Source organism: Glycine max, chromosome 8, assembly GCF_000004515.6.
Source record: "Glycine max cultivar Williams 82 chromosome 8, Glycine_max_v4.0, whole genome shotgun sequence".
Taxonomy (NCBI): domain Eukaryota; kingdom Viridiplantae; phylum Streptophyta; class Magnoliopsida; order Fabales; family Fabaceae; genus Glycine; species Glycine max.
Genome location: NC_038244.2, coordinates 6,678,522 through 6,691,466, shown reverse-complemented (window position 1 = coordinate 6,691,466; position 12,945 = coordinate 6,678,522). Strand labels below are relative to the sequence as shown.

General features: G+C 29.9%; 3 protein-coding genes across 4 annotated transcripts; 2 read left to right on the top strand and 1 right to left on the bottom strand.

The window, feature by feature from the left end:
• Positions 1 to 833: 833 nt before the first annotated feature.
• On the top strand, positions 834 to 5,720 carry LOC100779820 (polygalacturonase QRT3). The gene is made up of 3 exons (XM_003532615.5): positions 834 to 1,228; positions 1,321 to 1,548; positions 4,458 to 5,720. Exons 1-3 carry the CDS (start codon positions 1,031 to 1,033, stop codon positions 5,505 to 5,507), a joined length of 1,476 nt encoding a protein of 491 aa, XP_003532663.1. The 5' UTR covers positions 834 to 1,030; the 3' UTR covers positions 5,508 to 5,720.
• A 1,571-nt stretch (positions 5,721 to 7,291) lies between these two features.
• LOC102669857 (uncharacterized) lies at positions 7,292 to 8,690 on the bottom strand. Of its 2 annotated transcripts, none has more exons than XR_415424.4 (3): positions 8,041 to 8,690; positions 7,749 to 7,930; positions 7,292 to 7,595 (listed from the first exon to the last, which is right to left on the bottom strand). XR_415424.4 is itself a non-coding variant. In XM_006584982.4 (3 exons), the coding sequence occupies exons 1-3, from the start codon at positions 8,053 to 8,055 to the stop codon at positions 7,465 to 7,467; spliced, it is 324 nt and encodes a 107-aa protein (XP_006585045.1). In that variant the 5' UTR covers positions 8,056 to 8,690; the 3' UTR covers positions 7,292 to 7,464. The 2 variants fall into 2 exon arrangements, 1 of the variants encoding a protein (XP_006585045.1); XM_006584982.4 differs by having other exon boundaries at positions 8,045 to 8,690.
• Positions 8,691 to 11,920: 3,230 nt separating this feature from the next.
• LOC100779286 (RING-H2 finger protein ATL73) lies at positions 11,921 to 12,813 on the top strand. The gene has a single exon (XM_003532614.5). The coding sequence runs from the start codon at positions 12,203 to 12,205 to the stop codon at positions 12,707 to 12,709; it is 507 nt and encodes a 168-aa protein (XP_003532662.1). The 5' UTR covers positions 11,921 to 12,202; the 3' UTR covers positions 12,710 to 12,813.
• Positions 12,814 to 12,945: the final 132 nt, after the last annotated feature.

Below are 12,945 nucleotides of genomic sequence, written 5' to 3'. Positions count from 1 at the left end.
GTTACTTTGAACTCGGGTGGTATTTTTGGTAGAACTATGATGGATTGGTTTATCTTTGGACATGTTTCATTGCTTTGTTATTCTTTTTCGGGTACATTTGACATGGCGCTAGAACTTCGTTCAGAGATATCAACCTAGATTTAAATTTATTTTCTTTTGATTATTATATTGATATGAGATAGTTTTCATTGAAAGTAGTAATTAGTTTTCGTTTAGGATTATGGTTACACATAAGATAAGTCTTTCACTTTTAACATGATTTATTTTTTATTACTTCATTATTGATAATCCAAGTTTAAATGCTCGAGTAAAATATAAAAATTTTGCTTAACTAATTTTAAATAATTAAAAAAAAATTAGACTCATCTAATTTTCACCATTGAAGAAAAACTAATAAAATTTCTTAAGTTTAGAATGGAGTACCAGATCCACCGAAAAAACTTTTAAGTAATTATACATTATAAATGTTCTAAGATAATTTAAAAATTATTTAGTGTTGTCTTTATTTGATTTAAAACTTTAATAGAATCATTTATTAGAATTCAAATTCAACTTGATGAAAACTTTAATATAATTAATTTTATAAAATTAATTATATATCATCATCAATTTATTTATAAATTTTGTTGTTAATCGTTAATGTTATAACTTATAAGGGATCTAAGTGAAGGTAATATTAGGTTAAAAACTAAAATAATAATTTTTTTAATTTTTTTCTTACTCAATAATTATAAATGAAATCGAGAAAAAAATAGTATTAAAAGACGGTTTGGTATGACTTGGTGCAGAAAACATACATAAAAAGTCCACAACTACCTTCGCTTTCCGTGTCTTGTTTAAGGCTAACATTTATAAGGACTGAACCCACCAATTCAATGACCCAACACATAACCCTTTCTCTTTTTCAGGTACACACACCAAAAAAAGTTATTGTGCTTGTGCCCACAAACTAGTCTCCTCTAGAACTAGAAGAATTTCACGTCTGTAGTTCTGTTCTGCTTAATCCATCTGAAAATCAATTGAGTCAAGAATGAGATTCTCAGCGGTGTGTTTTGTCATACTATTGCTGCTGGTGGTAGAACTAGAAGCAACCACATGTTTCACTTTCAACAAAGAGAAAAAGCTGTCAGAATTCAAGACCAAACTTCATCAAAAGATTCAAAAGTTAGCTACTCCTCCTTTATCAGCCTTGGCATCACCACCTGCTTCCTCTTCAGAAACAAACAAGGTAAGGCACATAACACATTGCATTATATATCCACTCATTTCATGAACTTTTTCTTTCTGTTAACAAAGAATGAAATTTTGGTTCTTAATTAGAGTGGGAGGGTGTTGTACGTGAGTGAATATGGTGCAGACCCAACAGGGTCTGAAGAAAGCAGTGATGGCATTTTGAAAGCTGTTGAAGATGCTTTTGAGTTGCAGAAGGGTGTTGAGTTGGTTGGAGGAGTGAATGACCTTGGAGGAGTAGTGATTGATTTGGAAGGTGGAAACTACAAAATCAGCAAACCCATTGCATTCCCTTCATCTGGTGGTGGCAATGTTGTGGTTAGGATTACTTTTCCATCCCTCTCTTCTTTTATTAGCAAATTTATTAGTTACAAAATTTTAAATAGGTAACTTTTCTTTTCCCTACGGGATCAATTTTATATTTCTCTTTTCTGATCTTTGTCTGTCATCAAATTTGTTTGTAGTTCAGGCTGTTTGGTTGGAATGCTAGCTTTTTTTCAATAAAAAAAATTGTTGTTATATTAAAAAATATTTTTTAACCTTATTTAGAGTGATTGTTTTAAATTAAAAAATAATATATTTTTTCTATGAATAGTTTGTGTGAATATTTTTACATCGTTATGTCAGGACTAATTTTTAAATAATTATGAAAACTCAGATTTTTAGTTATTTGATAAGTTATTATAAGTAGTTCCTTAAAAAATGTTGTACTTATAATTAAATTTCAATGTAAAAGGTTATTTTATAAATATAATTATATAAAAAACTACTTATATTTCTATAAAAAAAATGAAAATAACACCTTTTTTTTGCATTCCTGAAATTACTCTTTTTAAAATTTAAACAAATGACTTAATAGAGTGTGGGTTAATTAAATAGTATTGTTAAACATTTAATCAAACCAAATCAACTTTATTAAATGTGATATATTTAATATATTTTAAATTTGAATTCTAACTAAAGTGGTCCGCTAATATATAAATAAAGTGTGTTTTGTTTATTTTTTTTAAAAAAAATAGCTTAATTTCATCAAATTTGTAAAAAAAATGAAATATAAATGATTATTTCTCAAAAACAACTTTAATAAAAAAAATATGTTAAATAGTGATATTAATACGTACGAGGTTGTATATAGCTAATTATATATTTGAATAGTTACTTAATATATGAGATTAATTCAATTAAAATTTATTTGTTTTAATAAGACATAAATATTAAACTAAACTTTAATTTGAATCTATTATTCATTATTTTTAATTCTTAATGTAAATAATTTTACACTGTTAATTAATAATTTGTTCTTTTAATAAATTTAATAGTATAAGTTGTTAAATTTGTTAAATCACGTTATTATACGTTAAAAAATAAATGTCTTACGGTGGTTATCACCCTTAATTATATAAATTTTATTATTTTTTATTTAAAAATTAAAAAATTAAAAAATTAAAAGACATGAAAATATCAATATGTCTTAAGAGCATCTTTAATAGAGTTTAAGTGAAAAAATTATTTCTTAAAATTTATTTTTCATTAAAGTAAATTTACATGACAATAAAAGTGTTTCAAAAATAAAATTTGTATATTTTTTAATAATAAAAAATAATATTTATCTAAATATATAAATGTGTCAAATTTTCTTAAAGGTTCTCACCATTAAAATAAAATTATATTTAAATTTTGTATAATAATGTATAGAAATCACCTAAAATACTATAAAAACACGAAAAATAATATAAAGAAACTCATTTAAAAAATTCGAAAAATATTCTAAGCATTACATACTATTTTGCAGTGGTTTTTCCACAACAAACGCGCAGGCAATGACACGTGTTTGACTATCTGTTACCCTTCATCTTTGTTTTTCTCTTACAACTCGTACTCTTCCAGTCTTCTGCTTTTCTGAAAGAATATTTAAAATAAAAAAACAAAAAACAAATAGATAATGTATGAAAAATGAGTTTTTGCTAGAAAAAGTGAACGTTGAGGTAATTTTATATTTTTATTTTTTAAATGAAAGTATTTTTTATTTATAATTATAAAAGTTTCATCTTTTTTAATTTTTTAGTTTTTCTAATAAATTATAAATCGAGACTTTATTTTATTTATTATTTTATTTTTAAAATAATAAAATGAAAATATAATTTTTAAATATGAATAAAGATATAAGTGAAAATAAACAATAAAAATAAATATAAAACCGACTTTTCGCACGAGGAAAAAGAACAAATGTAAAAGATACTATACTACTACTAATTTAAATTTTCGACGGTCTCATATTTGAATTTATTTAATAATACTATAAATTTTATGATCTAATTATGATATCTATGGCTATAATTACTAAAGCACATGAACATAAGATTTCTATCGCTAAGTTCAATGGACTCAACTGGACCGGTGCTGGTTGTGCCATAAATTATTCTGTTTATACTTCCCACCGACAATAACAAATTTTACTATAAAAGATGTTTCTGTACTACTCTAATATCATCATAATTTGCTACCCTTCCTTCTAAGGCTTTCATTGCAAGAGATTATTATGCTTACTTATCATGTAAGAATTTCTCGAGAAAGAAGCATATCAATTTGCAGAAAGATTACCCCACATTTGAATTGTGGAATTTTGGGATGTACCTAACACACGAGTCCGTGACAATTCCTCATTTATACTACCAATCTTCTTGACCATATTCAAATTAATTTTTTTTTTTTATGTACAATTGGAGGAAACGACCCTGGAAAGCTACAGTCATACCCTAAAGAATAATCAATCTAACTACTTGTGTTTGTATAAATTTGTGGTAAGATAGAACCGACAAGTAAATAGCTATAGTCAACTGCATAAATGAATCTCGCACTTCTATTTTTGTGAGCTACTACCACTATAATGTAATTGAACTTTAGCTGAACATTTTTTTGAATGACAAAGATTATACTCAACTTTTTCACATATATATATATATATATATATATATATATATATATATATATATATCCAATTTCCAATGATGGTTGCTTTCATCAATAATATTTGCTCAAAACGCAACTACAATAATAGTCATGCTTGCTTTTGCTGAAATAGCCGAGTTATTACTCTTTGAGTGAGTAATGGCATTCATACATTTCATTCTCTTAAATTACCTTAGCATTACTAAATGCTCGTTTTTTCACCTTAACAGCACATAACTACTTTGCATCTGAACTTAACCAAAAGTATGGTTCATTAGGTGAAAGGAGGAACGTTGAGAGCATCTGATACATTTCCTGGTGATCGACATCTAATTGAGTTATGGTCATCAAACTCCGGGAAACTTGAGTCAAAAGAACCTCTGAATGCTGATGTCTTCAAAAGCATCAAAGCTCAAAACAATGCAATTTACTATGAAGACATAACGTTCCGGGACATCCTCTTCGATTCATCCTACAGAGGAGGAGGAATTTTCATTGTTGATTCCGCCAGAACCCGAATCAGCAATTGCTTCTTCCTTCATTTCACCACAGAAGGAATTCTAGTCCAACAAGGACACGAGACCTTTATATCAAGTTGCTTTCTTGGGCAACACTCAACCGTCGGTGGAGACAAAGCTGAGAAGGACTTCTCAGGGGTGGCCATTGATCTTGCTAGTAACGATAATGCAGTCACAGATGTTGCAATTTTCTCAGCAGCAATTGGTGTTGTGCTAAGGGGTCAAGCCAACATTCTAACTGGGGTGCATTGTTATAACAAGGCAACATATTTTGGTGGCATAGGCATATTAGTGAAATTGGCAGGCAATTCACTAACTAGAATTGATAACTGTTATCTGGATTATACTGGAATAGTCATGGAAGATCCTGTGCAAGTTCATGTCACAAATGGGTTGTTTCTAGGGGATGCTAATATTGTATTGAAGTCTATTAAAGGTCAAATTTTAGGCCTGAATATAGTTGATAATATGTTTAATGGTGACCCCAATAAGAAGGTTCCTATTGTAAATCTAGATGGGGCATTTAGTAGCATTGATCAAGTGGTGATTGATCACAACAATGTGAATGGCATGAGCTTGAGATCAACGGTTGGGAAGTTAACTGCGAGCGGAAATGGCACCAAGTGGGTGGCTGATTTTTCATCAGTTTTGGTGTTTCCTAATAGGATTAGCCATTTTCAATATTCATTTTATGCTCAAGATGAGCCTAAATTTGTAGCACTTTCTGTGACCAATGTGTCAGATAATGTCGTTGTTGTGGAGAGTGAGAAAGAAGCTAAAGGGTTCGTCTCCTTCATAGTTGAACAATAAGAAAGAAGAAGGAGGGATTGTATTTGTATTCATTGATTAATGTATTAAATAATAGTAATAGTTTCAGAGTTTTTCCAATAATGTTGTCTTCACCTGTATAGCTTATTGCAGCTGAAAGCGAATTTCCAGTAAGGTTACATATTGCTTTTGAACATATTTTTCTTAGCTTGAAGTAAAATCTTGGCCTGCTATCACTGAAAGGTTTTTAGTATACAAACCATAGCAAACAGAGAAATATTAGACCCTCAATAAATACTCTTACTTTTCTTCTGAAACAAGTGTAGTGGTCATAAATTAAGGGGAGGGGATTTAGCAAGATATAAAGTATAAGAGATCAAATTGTCGTAATTTTTCTTGAAAAGAGTATACTCTGCTAAGCGTGCCAGCTCAAATTGAAACTATGATTATGTAGAGGTGGATTTGCATATGTCGCCACAACTAAGCTTTGCAAAATTAGTCGAATCTATTATTTATCAAATGGCCCCAACAATATAGATTGAACTGCCACACCAGCACCCGTCGTTTTCACACGCGAGATAGAAAAAGAGACGAAAAGTACTTTAGTCATAATCTCATAAACCTTTTAGCTTGTTGTTATAGACAAAGTATTTTTTTTTATGACAAGAGTTTACGCTGTAAATATAAATATTTTTTACACAATAAAACAACTCAAAGTCATCTTAAAAATGATTTTTAAATTAATTACTATAAAAATTAATAATCTTTTTATACTTGTCGGATATAAGAAAACTTTATAAAATAACAATAGTAATGCTTTATTTTATATTGAATCATATTCAATTTTAGTGTATTAAGAGTAGAAGTTCCTTAGAAGAAATCAGCATGTGAGGAGCCGCCATCTTAGTGGATAAAAAATATTTTTTATATTTTACATAATTCTGTCTGGTGTGAGTGTGACAACACCAGGCAATGCCTTTGAGCAAGGTGCTTGGGGTTGTCGGAAATGAAAAGATAGTGGAAGAAAGAACAACAAAGGCTAATCCGGCTGATATTGCTCCTCCCATCAGGCATTTTGCTGAGGCAACATGTCCATCTCATGGTTAAGTGGTGACCCTATATTTGTAAGGTAAGAGTCTAAATGGTAATAATAATAATAATAATGGGAACAAAGACTACAATTCTACCAACAAGACCAACTTAATATTAGGTAAGTCTCCACTCCATCATGGTTAACTGTGGTCAACACCCTGAAGTCCAAAGTTTGTAATTGAATGTAGTCGACCTGTGATAATGGACTGACATGGATGCCATTAATATGTTGAATATTTAAATTTTCTTAGAAGAACCAGGATTTTTATTTTTTTTACTTCAAAGCTGGAAAAAAAAGAGCCTGGTGGTTAAATGATTGTATTAAGTCAACACACAAACACCGTGACTGGATGAAACCAAGAGTCTCAAGGTTTAATCTCAGCAATGTGTCTGGACATATATGGTCATTTGATAGTTATACAGAAAACCTAACTACACAATTTTTTTGCTGCTAAACCATTTTCTGATTAGTAACACGGCCAATCTCCTACTGAACAAAAATGAGGAGCAGCAAAAATATGCGAAAGATGTAGAAGATTTATGGAAAATTTAGCTCGCACATAAATTATTCTTAGGCAAATCCTAGTTTTATTCACTTTGAAACTGTAGGATTGTAATTGACATTATCGGATGAGTCTGAATTCAAGTTCCATAGATTGTAAAAGAGAAACGTAACAGGAAAAACATATCTGAACTATTTTAATCACATTAAAATAGTTTAGATATCACTTTTATTCTTCGGAACATATTTATTTATTGAAGATACAAAGATTGCAAAGGAAAAACATAAAAGGTTCAGCTGTTGCAACACTCAATACACAAAACAATCTATCTGAACTCAGCAAATTACAGAGTGGACTAATCTATTAAAAACAATGGCTGCAGAAGTGTAGGGTATTTTTTTTTACTACAAAACATAGACAAGAAAGAGGACAAAGTGAATGACAATCAAAAGATTACTCAAAAGCAAGCCTTGGAAGGTGCTCCTCGACGCTCCTGAATCAGAACCAGTTGATCCTCCTGAACCACTCGGTGGCACTGTTTGAACACAATCAGAAACAACCAAACATATCATTAGCTGTCTGTCAGTAATTTCATTGACCATATACATATATATGCTTATGAACCAATTCTGTCTCTCAAATTTGATACAAGTTAACAAGAAATTGAAGTCATTAGTAGCACACTAACCAGCACAAGTGGTGTTCTCTGTTACAACTTCTGCTGAGATATTGCGGAAGGTATAATAACCGGTATAGGCGCAGGTTGTGCGATTGCAGGAATCTGTGGAGGGAATGACGTTGCTTGAACACTCCAGAGAGGGCCAAGAAGACCAGTTGGTTGATTTGAGTTGGGATGGCTCACATTGTAATCTAAACACGCAAACCAAATACATGTTCAATAAAACTAATACCAAGAAGGAACACAAATTAAAAGGGTACATAATAGTATTAACATATGTGAACAACAAAGGGAGTCACACTTGCATTTGACGCATTCGTAAGTAGCATTTGGGACAAGCAAGGGATAGTCCAATGAACCATTTTTTCACATTCGAGGAACAAATTCAATCACTCCAACATATTCATACATGATACATAGCTATCATCTATCTCACTTGGCTATTAGACAAAGGTCCACGCTGCTCGGATTGGATTGTACCAAATATTTCTTTATCGAGAGAATTATTCAAATGTTATTCGCCATCTGGATCTGCGGCCACTTCATCAGACCCGCAAACGTCGTCGTGACGATATCCCGTGTTGTTGCTGCACCTGCACGGGAAAGGAACCTTCACAACCTCGTTGGGGCCCACCGTATATTTTTTTTGTGGCGTTGTTCGCTCCCACGATGTCCATGATGTGTTTTACGTTGAAGAGCTTTTGAATGTCGCCGAGGGTGGTGGTGTTCGGGTTAGAGTAGCTAATCAGGGGACGACACGTGGGTTTGTTCGCGCTGCTGCACTTGAACGTCGCCGAAGGTTGGGCATGGCAAGCTACCACCGCGATAGCTACTAACGCCACCGCGTTGGAGAACCAAACAGCCCCTTTCCCTGCCCCCATTCTCCTCGTGTGGGGGAAGAAGGAGGAATTTTTACCAAATGGGTGCAAATTTTTTAGGCTTTTTTCAACATGGATTGATTTTAAATTATTATTAAAGATGAGATTAATAAGTCATAAGATATGGTACAACTTCTAATTCAAAAAATTTCAAAAATTATAACATATGTTATGACTTATTTCATTTTTAATAATAATTTAAAATCAACCTCATAAAAAAGAAGTGTAAAAAATTTGTACTTATTTGGTAAAAAAGTCAAAAGATGGCCGAAGAGATAGAGAAATTTAGACAAACGACTTTTGGGACTTTTTTTTTCAAAATTATGAATGAGATAAAATTTAAATTAATATCTCAAAAGAGATAAGTAATAGGATAAGTTATAACTTCATAATATGACTTTTTTACTTTTTTTTATTGAAGTTGTAAAAAAATTTATGACTTCAATTTTTTATTTTTTTAATATAATTTTAAAGTTGTAAGAGCTTTTTTTCTTTTCTATTTTTTAAACATGACTTTAAAATTGTAATAATTTTTGTTTCATTAAAATCATAAATTATATTATAATTTTAATTTTTTTATTTTTCTTGTGACTTTAAAGTCGTAAGGTATGTTTTTTTAAATCATAAATAATTTTTTATTTTAATTATTTAATGAATTAATGTATTTTTTAGTTTTATTTAATATTTTTTTATTTTATATTTTATATTTTTTATATTTGTTTATATTATTTTGTTTAATATATTTAAATATTTTCAATATTTTTAAACTAATATTAAGGATTATTATTTGTTTTGTAAATTAAGAATATTAAAGTGTGTTACATATTTGTTTAAAAAAATATTAATAAAAATAGGAAGGGTATCTACTATAAAACAAAAAAAAATGAAGGGTACTTTGTTTTGTTTTGTTATGGTTTAGGTGCTTTGTTTTGTTGTGTGATTTATTTTAGTTTTTTGATGCATTGTTATGTAATTTATTTATTTCTTAGAGAAATTGAAATGGATAAATTATAAACTAAAGCACGTAGGATTGTGGACCAGGGATGATAATTGTTTATTTTTATTGAGATTTGGAGTTTGTTGAAATCTTCTCTAGAAAAATATGCTCACAAGGTAGGGACGTGACTCGAACACGCCTTCCAGTCAGGATTTAAGAATGAAGGTGGCATTGGTTAGTTCTGGGAGAGAAGTGCCTAGGGCTTTCTTGGAAGAGAATGGACAAAAAGGAGATATTAGAAAATTTAGAGGTGCACCTAGAAAAAAAAATGGGATGCATTATTATGTAAGGTATTTGATCCAACAATGGAAGTGAAGTAATTGTATGCTTTTTGCTAGCCGCTAGGCAAGGAAGTGATGAGCACCAGCCTAAAAGCAAATCAAAATAGAAAAAAGCTTCTCAAATATACTATTGGGTTTTGCAGTTTAGGAAAACCTAATAAGAAAAAAGAAACATAACCGATCCAATAGTTTAAACTTTTTTTTTTTTTGGTGAAAATCCAATAGTTTAAACTATTACTCATAATAATTCTAATTTATGGAATAGTATTTTTAATACTAATACCATTACTGCAATGGTAAAGGCATTAGACTATTAGTATTAATACTTTTTTTGTTAAGTATATACTTATAGTATCTCTAACCAGGGTGGTTACATGATGTTTAAATTTAAATAGTATTATTTAAGTTTTTCTACTGGAGTATATGGTTTGAAGTTACTTATATTTAATAATATTATATCATAAATAACATATTTATTTTAAATGTTATAGGATCCATAAAATTATGATACAACTCATATAAGCAATTATGTATTATAAATGTTCTTAAATAAGTTAATTAAGGTACTTATATATGAACAAGAGTGCCTAGATTACATGTTAGCCAACATGTTTTTTATTTGATTCCAATATGTATTTTCTTCTTTATTATGAATTAAATAATAATTTTTTCTGTAAAAAATACTAATACAATTACTAATATTTAAATCTGTACACAAATTTTAATTTCACTTAAGTTCATGGAGTTTCTCCAAAAGTAAATAAATAAAACATATTTCAATTTTTTGTTTTATTAGAAAAGTATATTTATCAATTGTAAGTACACTTTTTTTGTCAGCAATTGTAAGTACAAATAGTACTAATAATTATTTAAAATACAATTTTTTTTTGCAATAAGCAAAACTAGAAAAAAGAAAAGATGTCACAATTCTCTCTTTATTAAAATATTTTTTACTTTGAAATTACATATCTATAAATATTTGTAGATTTTTTAAAAATATTTTCTTCGAGTTCTCTTATTCATATCATATAATGTAGTTCTATTAACATACTGTCAGTTGAAACAGTAATAGATTTAAATATTTTAAATAAGATTTTGAATCCAAATCTTATTAATAAAAAATATAATTAAAAAATGAGAATCATAAAATATGATGAGTTCAGATCAATGCTATAATTATTGAAAAACTAAAACTTTTTTCTAACTTTTAAGCAACTTTAACGAATTATGTAGTAAAATAATAAATATAAAAATATAAAAAATATCAGTGAAAAAATAATTATTATTCTCCTAATGTGATTTCAAGAAAAAGTTAAGCCAAAATCCAAAAGTATCTTTATCCTGAAAGACAAGTGATATCAATCAAACGAAAATTTATATTGCCCCACAACTAGCGGGAACCTCACGCCGCGCCATTACTGGAAAGAAAAATAAAGAGATAACTGCGTTAGTGGATTCAATCATTATGATTTCCATCACATCAAAACTTCTTCATAATATGTTTTTTTTCTGCTTTAATCAAGAATTCTCACAAGCAAAATTTAGGTGATAAGCTAATAATTATATAAAGTCTTTCCTGTAGTGACCATTTTAGTTTTACCCTAAGTTTGGTAAAGAGAAAAGAAAATAATAAGAAAAAAAATCAAAATGTAAATAAAAGGAAAGAAAATTTTAAACTTTTGTCTCATAAAATTAACTATTACTCTTATTTTTCTTTTACTTTTGATCGAATCAAACAAAAAAATATTGTGTTTTCTAATTATTTTCTCTCCTTCCATTTTCTTTTCTTTCAAAGGGACCATTAGATTTCAAATTTATAACATATAAGTAAATTCCTCTGCGATCACAATGACTAACTTTCACTCAATAGTCAAGAAAAGGTTGGTGTGTTAGTAAAAATTGTTGACTAATCATAAAATAATTATGTTCAAACTCAAATAAAAGTTACAATAGCCCGATTACAGTGACACAAAATATCTGAAAATTAGAATGACATGACAGGACTGAAGGAGAATCAAATTGAAGATATGAGTTTGCTTTTTTATTCCTTTGAAGCGCACATCCAAAAGGAAGAGCAAGCAGTGGATTATCAAGTAAGCATATGCATATATCACATGTCCATATATGCCACACAACCCGTATCTACATAAATAAGCACTCATATTTTATTTTTTCTTTTGGCCACAATACATTCCCTTTGTGCTAATTAGTGTGTATTATTTTTGTACCTATGTGTCGTCCTCTCCATGTTCCCCACTTTCTTTATTATGAACCGAATTTCCTCATCACTAGTACTTCTCCATCACCATGGCTGAAACTCCATCACCCTCTGAGTCTCCCACAGCCTCCTTTGGCCCCATCATAAGTAATGGCCAAGTTGGTGGCTTCGATTGGATTGTCCTTGTGGCAGCAATTTTATGTGCCTTTGTGTGTGCTCTTGGCCTCAACACAATGTTACAATGTGTGTTTCAATGTGCTTGTCGTGTCCTCACAGAGCCTCGCCAATGGATTGCTTCACGAAGGCTCAACTCTGGCCTCAAGAAAAAGGAAATGGTGGCTTTGCCAACCTCAACTTACACTACTACACACTCTGCTGCTGCCTCTTCTTCTTCTTCACCTAATTCTAGTAGTTGTGTCATTTGCTTGGCTGAGTTCTCTGATGGGGACCCTATAAGGTTCCTTCCAAAGTGCAACCACTATTTCCATGTGGTTTGCATTGACAAGTGGCTACTCTCTCACTCTTCTTGCCCTACTTGCAGGCACCTCCTCAAGTCAAATGATTCTCTTCACTCCTTACATATTGTCATAGCTTAGGTATCCTCTACTCATGAGTAGCATCATTATGGCTATAAAACTTTTACTTTTGATATTTAATGTAACTGTATATTCAAGATTCAAAAATTAAGATCTTCAATTAAGTTAGAATAATTTTATATCAAGTTAATCTAGCTACTTAGTGTTTCATAGCTTAATTATTTAAATAGTTATCAGTTGTTTAGCATTTCTAGGAGGCCTTGTATATAAAGCTACAATGCAAGATATTTGAGTTT

Excerpts from the sequence above, each read along its gene's own strand:
- LOC100779820 (XM_003532615.5), top strand. The coding sequence starts at position 1,031 with ATGAGATTCTCAGCGGTGTGTTTTGTCATACTATTGCTGCTGGTGGTA. Across the intron at positions 1,229-1,320 it reads CCTCTTCAGAAACAAACAAG|AGTGGGAGGGTGTTGTACGT; the intron begins GTAAGGCACATA and ends GTTCTTAATTAG. Across the intron at positions 1,549-4,457 it reads CTGGTGGTGGCAATGTTGTG|GTGAAAGGAGGAACGTTGAG; the intron begins GTTAGGATTACT and ends ATGGTTCATTAG.
- LOC100779286 (XM_003532614.5), top strand. The coding sequence starts at position 12,203 with ATGGCTGAAACTCCATCACCCTCTGAGTCTCCCACAGCCTCCTTTGGC.
- LOC102669857 (XM_006584982.4), bottom strand. Across the intron at positions 7,596-7,748 it reads AGAGAACACCACTTGTGCTG|TGCCACCGAGTGGTTCAGGA; the intron begins GTTAGTGTGCTA and ends GTGTTCAAACAG.